Here is a 20,593-nt window from a genome sequence, read left to right on the forward strand (position 1 = left end):
AGTTAATCTGGATTTTCAGTTAGCTACAACAGCAGTAGATAGGTTTGGGCAGAGATGGGTTAGGTGTTGAAGCACTTTCAGACCAAGGATACTTACACAAAAGCAGTCTTCTGGGACCCACCACACAGCAGCTATGCAAGTTTCCCCAAGGAACTCCTGAAAGGAGCTGGCCAGAATCTTGGAAAGGAATCCTATAAACACGGGGTCATTGTGGTCTACACTTTCCAACCATGGAAGTGATACGCTACTTCTTGACCCTGATCCTGAAAGAAAAGAACTACAGTGGGAGGGATGGGACCCTATTCAAGGGTTCCAACATCTAAAATTTTAACTTATGCAAAGCATATATGTCATTTCAATAGAGAAGAAACTATTAGTGACTACTCATTTCCAATTTACAAGAAGCACTCCCTAAGATCTTTTAAAATGATATACATTACCATCAAAATTGGTCTTAACTAGCTTACAAAAACTCTTACCACATCCCAAATTTACACAAAAATTTCAGATAGTAGAAAAAAGCAGCAGTTTACTTCTCAGAAAACACGGTGGATTGGGGGGGGGTGCTGCTTATATGTCTAGGGTCTTATATGTCTAAGGTACCTTATAAACATGGGTGGAGGTACACCAACTGGCCATGAGATCCTTAAGATTTTTAAAGTTCTAGATGAATAATCTTAAGACAGCATCCTTCAAACAAATACCACCTAGAACTTTGGCAATCACTAGAATGAAATCTGCACGAAAGATTTAAACAAAATGAACAAAAAGAATTTACCATACTAAGTCCCAAAGACATAAGAAAATGGAATGCCTTTGAAACACTAAGATTTCTCGTAAAGTAGTACAATGATATCCCAAATAACATAGTGCCAGATTTAAGGAAATCCTGCATGCAACATTCTTGCTTCCCACTAAATCTGCCAAGGTCTGTTTGATGTAGAATTACAAAGCAATAACCATATATATTTGCCATCTCCACTTTTTGGTTCAAGGCTAGTAGTAAGAGCTTAGGGTACTGCTGATCTAATAATACAAAGCTCACTCTCAGAATGAGAAGGCATTAGAAAACACCACATTCTGAAATGAATGTTAATCGGAATCAACACAAAAGGCATAGGATTAGTCAGCTCCTGATAGAAAAGAGGTGGTAAAAATGTTCTTTAAAAGACCTGGGGGGGTGGCTCTCAACCAGGGAAGACAATAATTTACATTTTAAAATCTGACTTAAGAAGAGACCAGTTCACAGTTCAAACAAGAGTGCATTAACCACCTATCAAGTCCACAACCTCTCTAGCACAGACTAGTCCCAATCTTGCAGCTGAAGCAGTCCAGCACCCTAAAGGAGAGACAGGAGGCAGCATATGCCAGATAAGTCAAACCACCACCATCTCTGCTCAGACTCCTGCTGGAGACAGCCCAGAACACTGAACTCAAAAGCCTTGGGAATAGCAAAGCTTCCAGCCATCATCCAGGGAAACTATCCCCGAGGAAATGCAGCCTGGCAACTGCTCCTACAGGTGCTACAGCCACACCTGGGGAGAATTCAGAAAGGAAAGTTCTTATAACCCTAAGGGCCATGGGGCTTTTCCACCTGACACAGCTGAAAACTTCTATATGTATTGTCTCCTCTACTAGAATGTGAGCTCTGTGAAAGCAGGGACTACCTTACTTTTCTATTTGTACCACCAACACTTAGCACAATGCTTTGCACACAGTAAGCACTTAACACATGCTTTATTCATTATTTGTCACCTTTGTCAATTTTTCTGGTTGTGAGGTGAAACTTCAAAATGCTTTAGATTTACATTTTTCCTATTATTAATGATCTGGAACATTCTTTCATAGATTTGCTTTTTTTAAAATAGGTTTTTATTGGTAATTTACATTTTTACACTATCTACATTTATCAATGTAGCCTTCCTCTCTCATCCATTCCCAAACAACAATTCCTTTTAACAAAGAATTAAAAAAGAGTAAGGCAAAACCAACCAAAATCTGACATGAATATTGCCACCCCCAAAGCCCCTCACAATTCAAAGGAAGAAAAGTATCTTCTCAAATTTCTTTTTGGGGTCAAGTTTGGTCATTATAATTTCATAGCATTCAGTTAAAATGGTTTTGTTGTTGTTCTCAATCTACATTGTCTTCACAGAACATATTGCATACATAGTTATTCTGATTCTGCTAACTTCATTTTGCATCCGTTCATTCACAAGTCTTCCCACGCTTCTTTATATACATCATCTTCATCAATAGATAGTCCTCTGCTTTGTTTCTAGTTCTTTGGTACTACAAAACTTACTTCTATAACATATCCATATATATGGTCCTGTGTTTTTTGGGGATGCGTGTTTGGAATGGAATTTCTGGATAAAAAGTTATGGCCATTTTAACCATTTTCTTCACAAAATTTCAAACTGCTTTCCAGGAAGTTTAGACAAATCCACAGCCCTACTAACTGTATATAAGTAGCATCTTTCTACAGTCCCTCAAACAAGGATTAATCTTATCTTTTGTCATCTTTCTCAGTTTGTCTGGTGTGCAGTGGAACCTTAGGGTTAGTTTGACTTGCCTTTCTATGTTTAGTATTTAGAGCATTCTTAATGTGGTCAATTACAATTTGTAATTATTTTGAAAAATGTTCCTTCATATGCTTTGACTACTTACCTATAAATAAATGGCTTTGAGACTTATATAGTTCTGTTAGTTGACTATATAGGGTGTCCCAAAAGTCCTAGTGTAATTGAAAGGTTTCATAACTTAAGCTTTAATACTTTAAAACTGAACTGAGACTTGAGACAACCTGTATATCTTCAGTATCAGAACTTTATCAGAGCACCTTAATACAAAGATGTTTTTCCACTCAACCTCTTCTTTTCTTATCCTAATTAAGTTAGTTTTGCTCATACCAAAGCGTTTCAGTTTCTTGTGTTTGACTGGAGTCAGGGAGACTTGAATTTGAATTCTGCTTCAGAGATTTAAGTTATGTAATCCTGAACAAGTTACTTAACCTCTCTCTGCCTGAGAGTTTTCCGGTCTGTAAAAAGATGGAGATAATGACAGCACATAATTTACAGGATTATTGTAAGCACTAAATGAGAAAATGTTGCAAAGCATTTGGCAAAACCAAAACTGACACATAAATTTAGCTATTTGATCTTTTGTGATTGCTTCTATGACTGTGTTTGGTTAAGAACTAGCCATAGCTGTGAAAGGTATCAGAACTGGTGCCTTCCAATTTCTTTTTTATGGTATGACCTTGAATATTCAGGTCACATATAAATTTTGAGTTTACAATATATGGTGTAAGCTGCACATCCAAAACGAATTTCAACCAAATTGCTTTCCAGTCTTCCTAGCAATTCTTATCAAATTAGTGTTCTCACTCAGGTAATTTATGTTTTCAAATTTACTGAACACTGGGTATCGAGTTTAGCCATTTCTAATTCACAGGGGAGAGAATCACAGGGGAGCTGGAAGGGATCTCAGCAGCCACCCAGTCACACCTATACAGAAAAGGATTCTCTGCTCTATCATATTTGACAAGTAACTGCCCAGTCTCTGCTTGCAGACCATGGAGGAGGTTGGTCACTTTGCAACCGCTCACTGTTAGTAAGTTGTTCTGGATGTCAAGGCTCTGAGCAATTTCCCCCCATTGCTCCTACTTCTACCTTCTGGAGGCAAACAGTACAAATCTGATTCCTTCTCCACACAAGAGCCTTTCAAATACCTGCAGAGAGCAGTGTCCCCTCTGAATCATCTCCTCTGCAAGCCAGAAATCCCCTTCAAGTGATCCTCAAATGACATGAACTTAAGGTCATCCTACATCCTCTTCTTGACAGATTATCCATGTTCATCTGAAAACTGGGAGGCAGAAATAACACATGGGTGCAATCCCTGGGCCTACTATCTCCCTCTTCCTAGAAGTGATACAGCCCAAGGCTGAATTAGCTTTTCTGGCCTATTACATCCCGATGCTGACTCACTAGGGCTTTCTATGAGCTGCAACTTCCAGACCTCAACCTGAACAATGGCTGTCTAATCAGACGTTTCCCCTCAGGCTTCACTTGCATAGTTGACTTTTTTTTATCCCTGTAAGACTTTACATTTATTCTCTACTTAATTTGATCTTATTAAATTCAACCTAATACACCAACCTCTAAAGAAACTTTTGAATCCTGTCACCTAATGTTTCTATCCCTCCCAGCCTGATATAGTGCCATCTATGTCTTTATCCAAGTCCCTGAGAAAAATGTCCAACAGCACAGAACCAAGCATAAATCCCTAGGGTAGTCCACTGGACACCTTCTGCTGCAGTAATATCAAATCCTTAACAACCACTCTTGAGTACAGCCATATAGCCAGTTTTGAGCACACTTCATTGCATTCTCATCTAACATCATATCTTATCCACCTTCTCCACAAGAGTAATTTGAGATACTTTCATCAAAAGCTTTGCTAAAATCTAGGTAATCTATATGTACAGCATTCTTTTTACCTCCTAGGTTAGTGACCTAAAAAAAAACAAGTTTAGCATTCACAAATAGGAAAAAATGAAGACAGTCTGGCATGACCTGTCAAAAGTGAAGTCATTCTTGGTAATCAGAACTTCCCTTTCTAGATGCTCACGGTCTAGAATGATCCATTCTAGAATTTTTCCAAGAATCATGATCAAGCTCAATGACCTATGATTTGCGGTGTCCTCTTTCCTTTTTATAAATTGGGACAACATTTGCCTTTCTCCAATGAATTCGTCAAAAGAAGCTAGGTGCTATCTTGGTATCTCCTTATGTTCCTTGAGTAATCTTTTCTACTTATTTAATTTAATTTCACTTGTTTTTTAACTAGTACCAAAGTTTTTTAACTAGTACTGAGGATGATTAATAATAATAAGAGGGAACATTTACATAGCACTAAGTTCTAGGCACTGTGGTGAATGCTTTACAATATTATACTCATTTGATCCTGACAACCACCATGGGAGGAAGGTGCTATTATTACCCCTATGTTACTGGAGGGAAAATGAAAAAACTGGGGCAAATAAAGGGGAAGTGACTTGCCCAGCTATTAAGTATCGGAGGCCTCATATATACCAACTATTTGTAGCATCACTTTATGTGTTAGCAAAGAACTGGAAACAATGTAGATGCCTATCAACTGAGGAATGGCTAAACAAGCTGTGGTACATGAATGGAATATTACTATAATGTAAGAAATGCAGAACATTATGAATACAAAAAAAGTATGGGAAGATTTCTATGAACTGATATAAAGTGAAATAAGCAGAATCAGAAAACAATATATACCATGACTACAATAAGTGGAAAGAATAACAACAATTGAAACAATGCTTCAAAATTATAATGACCACAACTAACCCCAAAGAAGAAATGTGAGAAGGCACTTCCTCCTGCCCTTTTTTAAAAGGGTGACTGCAGAAAATTATATTTAAATTTTTTATGAGTTTGTTAGCTTTGCCAAATGTTTTTTTCTCTTTCTTTTACTCTTTTTTTTACAAAGGATGATTCTCTGACAGGGGAGGGAGAAAGAATTGGAAAATGTTGGTGTTGCAAAAAAAAAGATGGTAATAAAAATTTATTTTAAAATAAAAGTGTAACTAAGAAAAAATATTATTAGAAATTGTAATAAGTTTGTCATAAAGCTTGTGAGTCCAATGAAAGATATTGGTTGACATGAGAAATATGAATGCAATGGAATATGATGTCCTTAAAATGGATGGAAGGAAAAATGAATGGGGTAGGAAGAGTTCAGAGAATCATGGAAAGATTTGCATAAGGATGTAATGGATATATTCATATATATGAATGCACTTGTATGTATGCATGAATGTATACATACATTATAAATGAGGACAATATTGACCAAGAAAAAAAATACAATGTTTATACCAAATATTAATTTAAAATACAAATAAAGAACATTTCCTATCTGTTAATAAATGGTAAACTATAAAAGTGTAAAATGGCATGTACTATCCCTGCTACAAATACTCTTTAATGTAGTTCTACTTCACTGTTTTCTAGAAATATAGCTTATTTTATAGGTGGCTGGTTATATTATGCACTGGGAGGAATATCTTAATAATTTGAATTTATGTAGCACTTTAAGGTTTGCAAATCATTTTACTATTCTTGCCTCACTTGACCTTCACAAAAACCCTAAAAGGTAAATGCTACCATTATCTCCATTTTACAAATGAAGAAACTAGGCAAACTGAGGTCAAGTGACTTGCCCAGGTTCACACAGCTGTTAAGTGACTGTGGCCTATTTTGAACTCAGGTCTTCTTGACTACATGTGCAGCATTCTACCCATTGTGCCACTTTGCTTGCCCCTAGATCAAAAATAAGTGTAGGAAGAAAAATTTTTAAAGAAAAAGGAGAACCGATATCAAGAATATATCAGTTTTTGTATAGCCCTGTCTAGGGAAAAGGATATGCTAATTCTAAAAAAGTGAAATAAGCTCATTTAACAAAAATATGACAAGAGTAATGGGTAAATTGTTAAGCAAAACTACTTCAGTTTAACGTAAATTTTAAGAACATCCCTCTCTCTTTACTTTGATTCTGTTGTTTGTTTCAGTCATGTCTGACTCTTCATGACCCCATTTGGGGTTTTCTTGGCAAAGATACTAGAATGGCTTGTCATTCCTTTCCCCGGCTCATTTTTATAGATAAGAAGCTGAGGCAAACAGGATGAAGTGACTTCCCCAGGGTCACATATCTAGTAAGTATCTGACACTAGATTTGACTCCCAGCACTTTATCCATTGAGTCACCTAGTTGTTGCCAAAAGTCTTTCTGATTTCTGTAGGTCACTGCTTCAGTAGACTCAAGAGGAGAGTTTCCTGTGGTGGCAAACTCAAAGAGAAACATATAATCTGTGGCCAACTCCTCTTAACTCTTTAAACAAAACAAAAAGTCTTTCTAAAACACTTAGTATGTACTTAGACACTGTGCTATGTCCTGGGGATACAGAGAAAGTAAAAAAAAAAAAAAGTCCAAGTTCACAGACTAATGTGGGAATCAACACACACACACACACACACACAATTTATTTCAGTAAATTTTTCCCAATTATATTAAAAAATTTTACTATTCATTTTTAATTTTTAATTTTAATTTTAAAGATTCATTTTTAAAACTCTGAATTTCAAATTCTCTTCCTCCTTTCCATCTCTCTTCCACTCTTTGAAAAGGCAAGCAATATATCAATTATGCAAAACATATTTCCATATTAGTAGTGTTGCAAAGAAAACACATGCCAAGAACAATAAAGTTAAAAAATTATGCTTCAATCTGCATTCAGAGTTCATGATTTCTCTCACTGTGGAGATGTGTAACATTTTTCATCATGTGTGCTTCGGAATCATTTGGGTCATTGTCTTGATAAGAAAAGGTAATAATAGCCAAGAATAAGCTAACATGTAAATAACTTGGTATAAATATAAAGATATATACAGAACAGATGGAAGGTAATAGTAGAGAGTGGAAAGACCTCCTGCAGGAGGTAGGATTTGAGCTGAACCTTGAAGGAAGACAAGGAAACTAAAAGGTAGAGGTGAGAAGGAAGAGAGCAGAGAGCATTCTGCTGAGGAGACGCAGTTCTAAGATACAGACCAAGAGACAGAGATGAAGTATGTAGTTCAAGAAACAGTAAGAAGGTCAATGTAAGGAGGAAAAGTGTAAGAAGAAGGAAAAGTAGGAAAGGGATTGTGAAAACTTTGTAAAGATCTTTAAATGTCAAATAGAGGACTTTATATTCAGTGCTCAAGCGGGCAGGGGGTTGACTTCGTTAGACATACACTTCTTTCTGCAGCTTAGCAGAAGGCTGAAATGGGGAAAGACATGAGACCAAAGAGAAGTACATTGAAAAATAAACATCCCTCCAATAGAGAGATGACTAGAGTCTCTGTGAGTGGGAAGAAGGGGACCAGAAATGTTGTGAAGGTAGAAACAATGATACTTGGCAAGAGACTGGATGTGGTGGGAAGGAGAATGAGAAGCTCAGGATGCCACCAAGATTGTGAGCCTGATTGATTGATGGACTGGCAATAGTAGACATTAAGAGAGAATTTTGTATGAAAGGAATGATTTGAGAGGGAAAATAATGAATTCTGTTTTAGACACGGTAAGTTTGAGATGTCTATCAGACAACCAGTTCTAGATATCAACAATTCAGACAATGATATGAGACTACAGCTGGGGAGAGAGATCAGGAATAAGCAGATCTGTATTGAGATGATTACTTGAATCTATTGGTAGTCCATGAGATCAAGTGACATGAGACATAGATGAAGAATGTCAAAGTAGTCTAAGAAGGACCAGAAAGATAGGAGAACCATAGAAGAAGAGTGCCACAAATACGTAGAGAAGAATGTGTATTCAGGAGAGCTAAGTCAAAAAGGATAAGGATTATGAGAGGTCATAAGACATGGCATTTGAGAAATCACTTGTAACTCAGAAGAAAGCAGTGTCAGTTGAATGAAGAGGTTTGAAGCCTAGTTAGACAGGGCTTACAATCAAGTAAGAGGAGAGGAATTGTAGGTATATAGTGCAGATGTCTTTCTCAAGGATTTGAGCCACAAAAGAGGACAGATAAAGGATAGCAAAAAAAAAAAATTGTCTTGCTGCATTAACGGCCCTGCTGAGATTAAATACCATAAATCTATAGTAGACCCAATCAATAAAGCATGGTTTTATGAGTTCAGCAGCAGCAAATGAATAGAAGCAAAGAAGGTGAACAGCATGAATTATCCAGGGTTGGAGTTTGGCAAGATGTCCCCTTGCCATGTGTCCCCTTAATAAAAAAGATTTATCCCATGAGATTTGTATTCAGTCAGAGGTCACACTTGAAGACTTAGAGGGCCACCATGTAGCCTCGAGGCCACAGATTCCCCACCCCTGGTTTAGGATAAGGGAGCAAAGTTGTCAACAATAACTCATAGTGTGGAGTTGAATTTGCTCACCAATTCAAGGATAATGACCTGGGAAAGAACTGAGAGGTATAGGGAATAGAGGTCTCAGTGAAGATGAAGTACATGATTAAGGATCATAGGCATAAGGAAAAACAGAATGACAAACAATTGTGATTAGATAAAGGAAATACAGAGCTGATGGACATTAAAGTGGAACACATGTGGGTGATGACAAGCTCAATGGCATGATCCTCTGTATTTGTAGCTGAGATAGAGTGGAAGAGATCACAGGGAATTAGTAACTTGAGAAACCGAGAAATTAGGATATTTAAGAAAACATCAGTAAGTTCAATCATGCAATGACCAACTATGGTTGACCTCGCTTCATGATTGTCTTGAATCAAAAGACTCATGCTGGAAAATGCTACCCACATCCAGAGAGAGAACTGATGCAGTCTGAATGCAGATCAAAGCACACTATTTTCACTTTTTTCCCCATTTTTCCCTTTTGTTCTGTTTCTTCTTTCACAACATGACTAATGTGGAAATTATGTTTTATGTGGTATAAACTATATCAGATTGTTAGTCATCTTGGGGAAGGGGAAGAGGAAGAAGGAAGGGAGAAGAATTTGGAACTCAAAAATCTTATAAAAATTAATGTTTAAAATTGTCTTTACATGTAATTGGGAAATAAATACTATTTTAAAAATAGGTATGTTTGGGGCAGCTAGGTGGCACAGTGAATAGAGCACTGACCCTGAAGTCAGGAGGACCTGAGTTCAAACCCAGCTTCAGACACTTAACACTTACTAGCCATATGACCTTGCGCAAGTCACTTAACCCCAACTGCCCTGCCCTCCCCTCTCCAAAAAGCAAAAAAAAAAAAAAAAGTATGAGGACAGGAACTGAGGTAAAGAGAAAAGACTAATCCAGGCACTGAATTTCATTGAGAAGGAAGGAGAATATCATGAGGACTGATAAGTAATGGTGACAAATTTGAATAGCATGAATCTTAAAGGAAAAGTTGCTGAGCGAGGATAGTAGAGAAAGAACTGTGACCAGTAAAAAAAGAGAATGAGTAAAATAAAATAATACTATGCAAACATTAAAGTGAAATATATGTGCATGTGTGTGACACAATACACATCACCTGATCATCAATATTTAAATGCAATCCATACAAGAAAGAGTGGCAAGGAAAATAATGCCATCAGGAGACAGCCAGGTCTCAGTGAAAGCCAGAAGATGGAAGGAAAGAGAAATGAAGATGTTTAATATGGAAAAAAGTTGACAATTCCTACTGACACCAATTCAGTTTAGGCAGGCTCTACTTCTCTCTTGGACTTTTGGGAAAGTCTTCTAATTTAAATCCCTGCCTCTAATCTATCCCCACTTTAATCAATCCCTCGGTCACTAAACTCTAATCATGACTAATCACCCACCCACCCAATTAAAACACCATAGCGTGACATTTTTAGGCCCTTTATGATCTAGTTCCAACTTACTTTTCCAGCCTAATCTAATACTGTACATGAGTAGGTTGATTAGACCAGGACACTTACTTCCAGAGTGATTGATAAATATCCATGAGTAAAGTCCCTAACACTTAAGTCATTCAAACAATCCTTTATCTGACTTCCTCATGACTAGCATGAACTAGAAATGGCTAGTTGGAGTTACATGTGTAGCACTCTGGCCATCTCCCTGTCTTCACCACATCACCCATCCAGTTCCGTATCCTGTCATAATTATTCTTTGGTGACATCTTTTGCTCCAGCTGCTCTTAGAAGCCTGCTCACACCCACCATGTGCCTCTCCTCTGTCCTATGTATGATCTTCAGTTCTTCAGGGGAATTGGTCTTGCAACATTAACTCTTTGTATTGAAAAGATGGGTATTTTCTGTTACAGGAAAGTCGGGGTCAGTAAAACTGCCTTGCAATTCCCTAGAAAGCAATCCAGACCACTTTCCTCATTCTTTTCAATCCCGGGTCCAGCTCACTGCTCATCTTAATTATATGTCCTAGATTTACATTCTACCAGGCATGTCCTATAAAGTGTCCACTCTGATGCATGCTGAAATCAAGGTAACAGACCTTTTTTTAAGTTTTTTTTCTCTTTTATTGTGTATATCTTATTTTCAAATTTAATCTTTATTTTCAGTTACAAATTCTTTCTTTCCCTCCACTCCCCCAACCATTGAGAAGGGAAGAAAATTATATCCATTATAAACATGAAATCATGCAAAAAACATTTCTGTATTAGCCATGTTCCAAAAATTTAAAAATAAATAAAGCAAGAAAAATTAAGAAGGAAAAAAATATGCTTCAGTTTGCACTTTGAGTCCATAAGTCCTCTATCTGGAGGTAGATAGCATTTTACATCATGAGTCCTTTGGAGTCATGGCAGACTATTGTACTAATCATAGTTACTAAGCATCATTTCTTACAGGTAATCTATCATATACCATAACATGTTCAGCCACTTTTTGGACATCTCGGTTTCCAATTCTTTGCCATCACACAAAGCAATGTGTTGTATAAAATCTTGTACAGTGGGCCCTTTTCCTTTGATCTCCTTAGAGTACAGACTTAGTAGCATTATTGCTGGGTCAAAGAGGTTATAGCCCTTTATGCAGAGTTCCAAATTATTCTCCAGAATGGTTGGATTCGTTCACAACTCCACCAACAATTCATTAAGTGTATCTATTTTCCCACATCCCCTCCAGCATTTGTCATTTTTCTTTTCTATTATCTTGTTGTGGTTGTGGTGTTTGTCCCTCATTTTCAAAGAGGAACAAGGCATCAGGGAAATGAGGGCATGGCTAGCAGTTGACCTTGATTTGAGTAAGGGAGGGCTGTTCAAGGTCAGCAACCTCACTTCTCCTCCAGAGCCATCTGGGTCCAATAACCAGATATTCATCAGGATGACTGAAGATGACCCAGGATGCAGTGGGAGACCCTGACCCTTTTAAGCTAAGGCCTTTTCATGTACTCACTGAGAGTGAGGTAACACCCATTCAGTGAACAAGCCTCTTTAAGACAGTCAGTCAAGGGATGGCCCCTTTAATTAGAAAAAAAGAAAAAATCAAGCTGGGAGGGGAAGACGCTCAGGGTTGCTGCTCCAAAAAGAAAGTTATCATTGACATTCACTCTAAGCCAGGAGGGTCCAAAACTCAGCTAGTCCTTGTCCTCTCCCTCTCCCCCTCCTTCCCTCAAAAGGAAGGTAAAATCTGATGGTCAGAAGTTGCCCACTTAACTTGGGGTTTACTAGCTAGATTCCTTCCTTCTTTCTTTCTTTCACAAAATCTTAAACCCAGTTCACTCTGAAGCTCTTAGATTGGACCACAATAGGTCCCTGCCCAAGCTCTATTGTCTTAGGATGACTCTACTAAGACTTAGAGAATCTGAAGAGTGTGATGTTGTACCTCTCTGATTATTAGTGATTTAGAGTATTTTTATATGACATTGATAAATTTGATTTTTTTCCTCTGAAAATTTCCTGCTCATATCCTCTGACCTATCACTTAGGGGATGGCTTTTTTTTTAACATACAAATTTGGGTCAGTTCTCTATATATTTGAGAAATGACTTTTATCAGAGAAACTTGCTGTAAAAAAGTTTCCCAGTTTCTCAATTTTATTTTGTTTCATTTTACTTTTGGCTGCAATGGCTTTGTGGGGAAAAAAAAGTTTAATTTTATGTAATCAAAATTATCCATTTTACCTACCATGATTCTCTCTGACACTTGGTTGGCTATGAACTCTGACCCCATCCATATGTCTGACAGGTAATTCCTTCTATACTCCCCTAATTTGCCTATGAAATCTTTAAGTTTAAATCATTTACCTACTTTGAGCTTATCTTGAGATTTGGCATGAGATTCGTAACAAACATTCTTTAGCCATTTAGTCTTTCCTGAATGGATAGACAGATCAAATTCCTTTGAGTAATTACAGTTCTCCTCCATGAGGCTTTGTAGTATGTTGGGCCTAGATACATTCAATACACTATATTCAGCAAACAGCATTTAGAAGACCTCAACATCCAGAGGAAATCTCTGGACACTGTACTGAATTTCCATCACAGCACTACAGACTTTTGGTAAGCATATATCTCCATGTTTTATGCCTCATATTATGCTTATTATCAGAGGAATATTGATCATTTCTGTTGTTACACTTTCCAAAGCATCCTGAGACCCTGAGAAGTGGGAGACACTTTGTCATAAAAGAGCATGTAAAGTAGTATTTTAAGTTGCATGCTTTTTTAAAATAATCTATAATGAGCATATTCAGATCTAATATTCTCTATATCCTTCAACTGACTATAAGATGGCAAAGATACGATTCATCATTGAATATTGTTTGTGAAAACCAGCTTGTCTCCTAATAACTTCATGAAAGATGCTTTCAATTTGTATACAAGTGGCCCTCAGAAAGGCTTCGTATAGATGGAGGGCAGGCATGTAGGTCAGTAGTTGTGATATCCTTTTTTGGCATCAATAAAGTATGATATTTTTTCCACAGTCTTTGGTATCTTTCCTTCCTCCCCACCCCCCTACCCCTGCCTCCCCTTCAGGTCTCTTGTAAATAGGTCCCTCAATACCCTTCTGATTGTATCACTTCTAGTGTTGTTTTGCTCTACGTATACACAATCTATATACACCTTGGGTGGAATGGGGTGTTCATGGAAGACTTGCACCTCTGGCATGAGGGCTTGCTGACCCCTTTTCTGGGCTGCTCCTCTACCTTTGGCCACACCCCAGTAAAGCATTTAGGCAGATGAACTAAGCCAGGTTGAGGGTAAGTGACAGGTCTCAAACTCGTCAGTGAGTGAGGGGATGTCTCCCCAAGCATGTGAAAACTTTCCTTGTGGAATGGGTACAATCTGTTCCAATGGCCATGAAGGAGGCTAAAGCAGGCACTGTCAAGTGCTTAGATCTTGCAGACATCAAAGATGCCAAGGCCACCCACTGTATCCTAGACCATCACCACTTGTCTTGACTTTTCTTGCCACTAGACTTTAATGACTCTGAAACCTTTGTGCAACTCTGCCTCACTTACACCCAATTTAAGCAGGAGTCAACACGTCACACTGTGATGTCATTGGTCCTCTTCCAAAATGAAGGACAAACAACATGATCTAATTGGGCTGCTTTCCCTGACTTTCTTTTCTTTAATGCCATTTCTACTTTTTTCCTCAGGCTAGCAGGTCCCAATGTATTGGTTCCACAATATTTACTGCAGGGAAGAGTTTAACAGTTTTTGCAAATCTTTTCCATTTTTTTCATTTGTAGTCTTCTTTTCATTTTCATGTTCTTGGGATAACTTTACTTAGCTGGAAATATAGTGCTTCTTCCCTTGCTTCTTTCTGCTTTGTGAGATAATACTGCTCATCATCCTTCTTTAAGATTTCACAAATGAGGATATTTTATAACCTCATTCTGCTGTTGGCAGTTACCTCCTTTTGGCAAATCAAATGTTTGCTGACTAAGGCATTTTGTGAGCTTTGGGGGTCTCCTTGTAGCAATTAATTTACATTCTGAATTAAATTGCTGAGAGTCAGTGCTGGTGTCACTTCTGTTGTCCACTTTCAATTTTAATTTTCAATAGCTTGCTTAAATAATTCAGTATTAGATCTTCATGATTATATTTTCTTCATTGCTATTGTTTCTTGTTTGTTACAGCTCTGACAAATCAATAGTCTGAATGTGCACAGATAACTGTCTCAGTGATAACTTCTACATCCACAATAACTCTATTCCTTTATGTTGAAATAGTCAATTTCATTCTTTGTGGTATTATTTGGTGTTTGCTATATCCAGAGCCTACCAATTCTTTTCTGGATAAAATGTTCATGATATAGAAATGCGCAGTTTTTGTATTATCTTAAATTCTTCATTTAAATATCTTAAATTCTGTTTTATCTTTCATTTCTTTCTCCTGAACCAGACTTTCTCAAACATTTCTTCCCATGTTCACCTTTTTCCTGCCTTTACAATGAAGTCATCAACTATCAAAGTGTTTATCAATTTGATTTGGCAGATCTTAATTTCTTAGCAGAATCTTTCTACCACTTTATCTACCACTTGCAAATCTTAATCCTGCTAAACTTAATTTTTAATATCAAGTTTTAAGGTTTGCACAGGCACTTGACATATATCATCTCAACATCTCTCCAAGGTAGGTAATATTACTAGCCCCATTTTCTAGATGATAAAATGGAGGCTGAAAGAAGTTAAATGACTTGCCCAGCATTCCACAGTAAGTAATGGAGGCAAGTCTTCCTGACTCCAAGTCCAGCGCTCTAGCAACTTCCCAGAGCAGCAAACCAGACTAAAAAGTTATCAGAAAACGTGCAAAAAATAAATAAATAAATACAGTGCAACACAGATGATGTTAATTTGTGGTTTTCTAAGTCGATATGTTGCCTGAATCTATTTCTGAGTTTGACACATCTGCGTCATACCACATAGCTGCCTCATAATTTCTGTTAATAGTAGTCAGTCTTTCTCATTTTCATATAAATCAAATAGTACTTAGTAAGTAAAAACACAGACTTAGGATTTGCTTCCAAGGGTGGCTCAGATCTCACCCTCCATACCAAATCCCTCTATCCTCCCGGAAAAAGTACACTAGACAATGAAGATGAGTAACTCATGACGAGAGATTTCAGAAGCTGCCTACAGAGGTTTAAAAGATGCTAAGTCATTCAATTATTGTCAACAATACATATTCCTGCCCACCTGATCCCTTAGCTCTGGGAGCTTTCTGCAAACAGAAGATTTACTAAGTGCCTAGATACTTATTCTTCCTATAACTCTATGATGCCTGAGGTGGCTAAAGATGTGCACACAATATTCTTTACATGTCACGCTGGCATACCCAGGATGGCTGCTAACACAGGTTCTTAAATCTGTTAGTAGTAAGAGCTTTGGGTACTGCTGGCCTCATAATACAAGGCTCACCCTCAGAATCAGAAGGCATTAGAAAACACCACACTCTGAAACGAATGTTAATCAGAATCAACACAAAAGGTATGGGATTAGTCAGCTCCAGATAGAAGGAGATGGTGTAGCAGCAACCACACTGGAATATCCAGGATTTCTGCTAGCACAGGTTCTTAGATCTGCTTTACTAGGAAGATAACTATTTAAGGAGGGTTAACAATCTTTTTAAATTGCATTCACTAGTTCAGGGGAAAAGACAGCACCCTGAACTTCGGAGAAAATACAAGCAGAGAAATAAAGACCAACAGACAGGGTTCTGCCTGAATCAACTATACACTTTACATACATCCTTGGTTCAAGAGAGCCTTTATATCTGAGCAGGCAGGGAGCTCTGAACATACAGCCACTTGATCAGGGAAACACAAGAACCTTCTCATAAGCAAGCCCCCAAAGCAAAACACCAACTCAGAGTATATATGCACTTCTCAGAACCAGAAGGCATCACAACCCTCTTGACTCAGTGCCTAATAAGAAATTAGCAAAAGGTGTGAAAGCCTTCCTACAAGCAAGCCTCCTCTGAGCAAGCTTCCCGTAATGGGCTCCACATGAGACCTATTTCTTTAACAGAAAAGATCTTATATCCAATTAACATTACAATTGTTATATCAATTGACAGGAATCTGGATCTAGGAGAGCAAGAATCTTTTTTTTAAAAGGATTTGACTTAGAGGGAGGAGTTCTATCTCTTTAAGGTAATGATCCTCCCTGATTTCAATGTATGATCTCTACGACACTAGTAAATGTGACATGTGCCAAGTGCTGAAAATGTGATAAACTCATAGAAATGTTGGAGGGTGGGGCTCCTTTCACTCTACCTACAAGGTGGCCTTACTTGGTTTCACTTTTTTTTTTAACCAAGAAGCCTCAGAATGTACTTACCAAAATGTACTACAACTAGAATGAAATCATACTACTCCACTACTAAACACAATTTACACTGGGGGTGGGGAGTAGTCAATGTCAAAGACCTGAGGAAACTCATGCTACCAGATCAGCCACTTACAGTCTCAAAGAACTGCTCTGGACATACTGGTGGTTCTGTGACCTGCCCAGGGTCACAAATCCAACATAAGTCAGATATAGTATTTGAACTCAGGTTTTCCTTACTCTGAGGCTGATATTTATCCACTACTCCCTGCTGCCTATTTATAATTCATAACTGTAGCAATGTTATTTCATGGGATCATAAATCTTGGGCTAGAAGAGACCTCAGAGGCCATTTATTCTAACCCCAACATTTTACAGAAAAGTACAGTGAAGCCCAAGGATCATAAAATGACAGATTTAGAGCTAGAAAAGAGCTTAGAATTCATCAAAGCCAACCCCTCTCACTATACAGACCCAGAGAGGCTGAGATTACCCAGGGTCATCAAACTAGTAAGAGTCAGATGTAAATCTTGAACCTGTGCTTCCTGAAAATGTGGTAAACTCATAGAAATGTTGGAGGGTGGGGCTCCTTTCACTCTACCTACAAGGTGGCCTTACTTGGTTTCACTTTTTTTTTTAACCAAGAAGCCTCAGAATGTACTTACCAAAATGTACTACAACTAGAATGAAATCATACTACTCCACTACTAAACACAATTTATGTGACATCCAGAAAGGACGAGCCACCAATGATGATATTAAAGGAGTTCCTAACTTTACAAATACTCCACTTACAAACATCCCATCCAACAGAGAGTTCTCCTTCTAACTGGCTGCTCATTCCAAAATAAAGGTGTAGGGTGAGCCACGTAACAAACAACAATCTAAGAGTTCTTCAAGCACCTTGTTCATTATGGACGCTGTGTTCCCCTCTTGTTCTATGTCATTCACCCCTTACAACAAATTTTTTTCATAAAAATCCTTGTTAAGTTCCATCCTTCTTTCCCTTTCTCTTCCAACTAGGCCTAGGATCTAAATGAGGAACATCTCAAACCCTTTCTTCATTCTGTTTGTGGGTCCAACAATTTTATTCATCACCGATACATATAACAACATATGATAGCATTAGTGATATATTTGTATCAAGACAAGATACACTTGTATCAAAACTACAGGTTTTGAAAAGAAATTAGAAGTCCCTTGAAAGCAGGGACTATCCCTTTTTGCCTTTCTTTGTATGCCCAGTGCTAAGTATACTATTAGGCACATAGTAGGCATTACTAGATGACTAACTGAAATTAGGTATCATAAAAAAAAAGCCACAGGGCTCTCAATGTTTCATCCCTTTAAACTGCAGAGAAGTGCCCTTCAGAATCTCAAATGCCTCCAGCTACCTCGGTAATTTCCTTTAATTAAACCTGCCTGTTCTCAAACCCTAGCATTCAAGGTAAATTTAAAAAAATGAGTTTTTGCTAATGCTTTTCTTTTTTTGTTCAATAATACTGTAACTGACTTGTTCTCTATTACTACCTGTATGACCTTGGGCAAGGTACTTAAACCTCTCTCTGGCTCAGTTTCCTCATGAAGCACTTGGACCAGATTACCTCTGAGATCCCTTCTTGGCTCTTAATCTATGCATAAAATTTCAACTACATTACAAATTAAGTAGTCTTCTGTAGGCTAGCTTGGGAATCCAACCATTATCTATGGGGAAAAGGTTTTTAAAATTTCAAATAACCTTCCAACAAACTTTTGTTATATTCCTAAATTGGGGATTTCTGAAATTTCAGGGATAGGAAGAGAGAGGTCAAAAAGTGACATCAAAATTATCATCTTTTCTACATTATTATTTCTTGAATATTATACTATACTCTATTCATCAAACTGACCTCCTTTTTCTAAATACTACTATACCATAGTCCATACATTAAAAAAGGAATCCCCTAACAAATTCTAAATAATTAGACAAGCCCCTAGATTTGCATCCTATTCTCAAATCACCTCCTTCTTCAAGAAGGAGGCAAACTCAGCTTGGTTCAGAAGTCAGAGCTTTTACTTAATATTTAAAGCTCTATCAACATCATGTTCAGATTTTAATACTTGACTAACCTCTTCACCTAAAGAGAATTATAACTGCAGATCATGAAAACTACACTATGCTCTAACTGGAAGTGGATAAGAAAAGGCCAAGTTCTAGAGATGTACTAAGGCAGATGCCAGCAGAACAGATTAGGAAAGAAGAAAGGAAATTGTATTGGACAAGAGCTTAGCAGCATACCAAGGAACATGGAGAAGGGGATCATAGCAAGCATCTTAGTGCAGTGCTTTGATACAGAGAAAAAAGCATGCTGGTTTGGAGTGAGAGGACCTTCTGCCTCTGCCATTACATACCCATGTGACATTCTGACAAGTCATTTTCCCTCTCTGACACTCACTTTCTTCATCTGTAAAATGAATGGGTTACACATATCTTCCAAAGCATATTACAACTCTCAATCTATGAGTCTAGTATGCAAAAAAAAAACCAAAAAAAAAAAAAACCCTAGGCATTTGAGCTATACCATATAGCTCATCGATTATTTTCATATTTACTGCTTTAAATTAATATTATGGCTACGTGTATATACACATACATGTAAAATAAATTGCCTTTACATTATTTAAAATGATGCCTCGAATTTGCATGAACAAGAAACTTTGTAGCATAAAAACTGAAGAAAAAAACATTCTTCAGATTTGGAAGAGGAAGCTATGGCAAGACAATCAGCACAGGTACATTTGGAAATAACATACTACAGCATTTAGTCTACTATTTCCTAGTTTGGAACAAAACTGAAGGAACCCATAAAGTGAATCCATCCTAGCCAAGTGCCCATTGGCAAGTACCCACACTCACAGCCCTGTGCCAGTGCCAAAGCAGCTTAGATGCTCTGCTTTTCTTCCTACTCATTCCTCATGGCCTCCTTCAGGCAGCTAGCTATTTAAGCCTGCGAGAGCCTGTTCACTCTTTCCTATTCCCTCTCTTCCTTTTAAAAATCACAGATGGATACCCCCCCCTCCTCAAGTTGTGAAGCCCGTTACCAACTATCTACCCACCCCTCTTAAACCTGACCAAGGCAGTGCCCATAAGAAGTGTGCAGTGAATGGATAAGGAAGTTGAAAGAAGTCGCCTTCTTTCTAGCAGAAGCAGGGAGAAGGAAGGGCTAGTGAAAGCAAGGCAAGGCAGGGAAAGGCAAAGAAAGGGAAGGATGGGGAAGCAAGGCAGGGGAAGTAAAGGCAGGAGAAGGCAAAGGGAGGGCGGGGAGGGACAGGCAAGGCAGAGCAAAGCAAGGGGAGAGGAGGAGGGACAGGCAAGGCAGAGCAAAGCAAGGGGAGAGGAGGCAAGGTAAATAAGGGAAGTCCAGGGGAGGAGAGGAGAGGCCGAAGGAGGGGAGAAGCGGCCGCCCGGGGGGCCCGGGGGCTCTGCAGGCGGGGGGGGGGGGGGCCGGGGGGGGGGGGGCGGGGCCCCGGCCCCCCCCCCCCCCCCCCCCACGGCCCCCCGCCGCGCTCGGGGCCGCACGACTCACCCATGGCTCCGAGGAGGGCTGGGCGGTGGGCGCGGGCGCGGTGCTGCCGGCCGCGGGCTGCTCCGGTCCCGCAGCCCGGAGGGGTCCCCGAGGAGCAGCGGTGGGTGCGGGCAGGCGGGCAGGGGCCCGGCCGGCCGAGCGGGCGGCGCGGAGCAGGGCGAGGAGCGGCGGCGGAGCCGGACTTGTGCCGGCGGCTGGAGAGCTCCGCTTCTT

The 20,593-nt window shown here is 38.7% G+C and overlaps 1 protein-coding gene and 1 long non-coding RNA gene across 6 annotated transcripts in view; one reads left to right on the plus strand and one right to left on the minus strand.

Moving 5' to 3' along the window:
* The window catches only part of RAP1GDS1 (Rap1 GTPase-GDP dissociation stimulator 1), a 221,049-nt gene that overhangs the window by 200,161 nt on the left and 295 nt on the right, over positions 1-20,593 (minus strand). The window contains exon 1 of one of the 5 annotated variants that reach the window (XM_069094337.1): positions 20,381-20,587. The exons of the other annotated variants lie outside the window; for them this stretch is intronic. Within the exon in view, the coding sequence (XP_068950438.1) occupies positions 20,381-20,384 (4 nt within the window). The 5' untranslated portion in view covers positions 20,385-20,587. Of the gene's footprint in view, positions 1-20,380; positions 20,588-20,593 lie in introns of those variants that run through there. 5 annotated transcript variants of the gene reach the window in all.
* Positions 1,414-20,593, plus strand: part of LOC138165939 (uncharacterized) — a 29,589-nt gene continuing 10,409 nt past the window's right edge. Inside the window, exon 1 of the long non-coding RNA XR_011169495.1 lies at positions 1,414-20,199. This is a non-coding gene — a long non-coding RNA (uncharacterized lncRNA). The remainder of the gene's footprint in view (positions 20,200-20,593) is intronic.

The sequence above is a fragment of the Petaurus breviceps genome, unplaced genomic scaffold (genome assembly GCF_028583685.1).
Source record: "Petaurus breviceps papuanus isolate PSGF00001 unplaced genomic scaffold, PetGlider_PUasm1.0 126, whole genome shotgun sequence".
Classification (NCBI taxonomy): domain Eukaryota; kingdom Metazoa; phylum Chordata; class Mammalia; order Diprotodontia; family Petauridae; genus Petaurus; species Petaurus breviceps.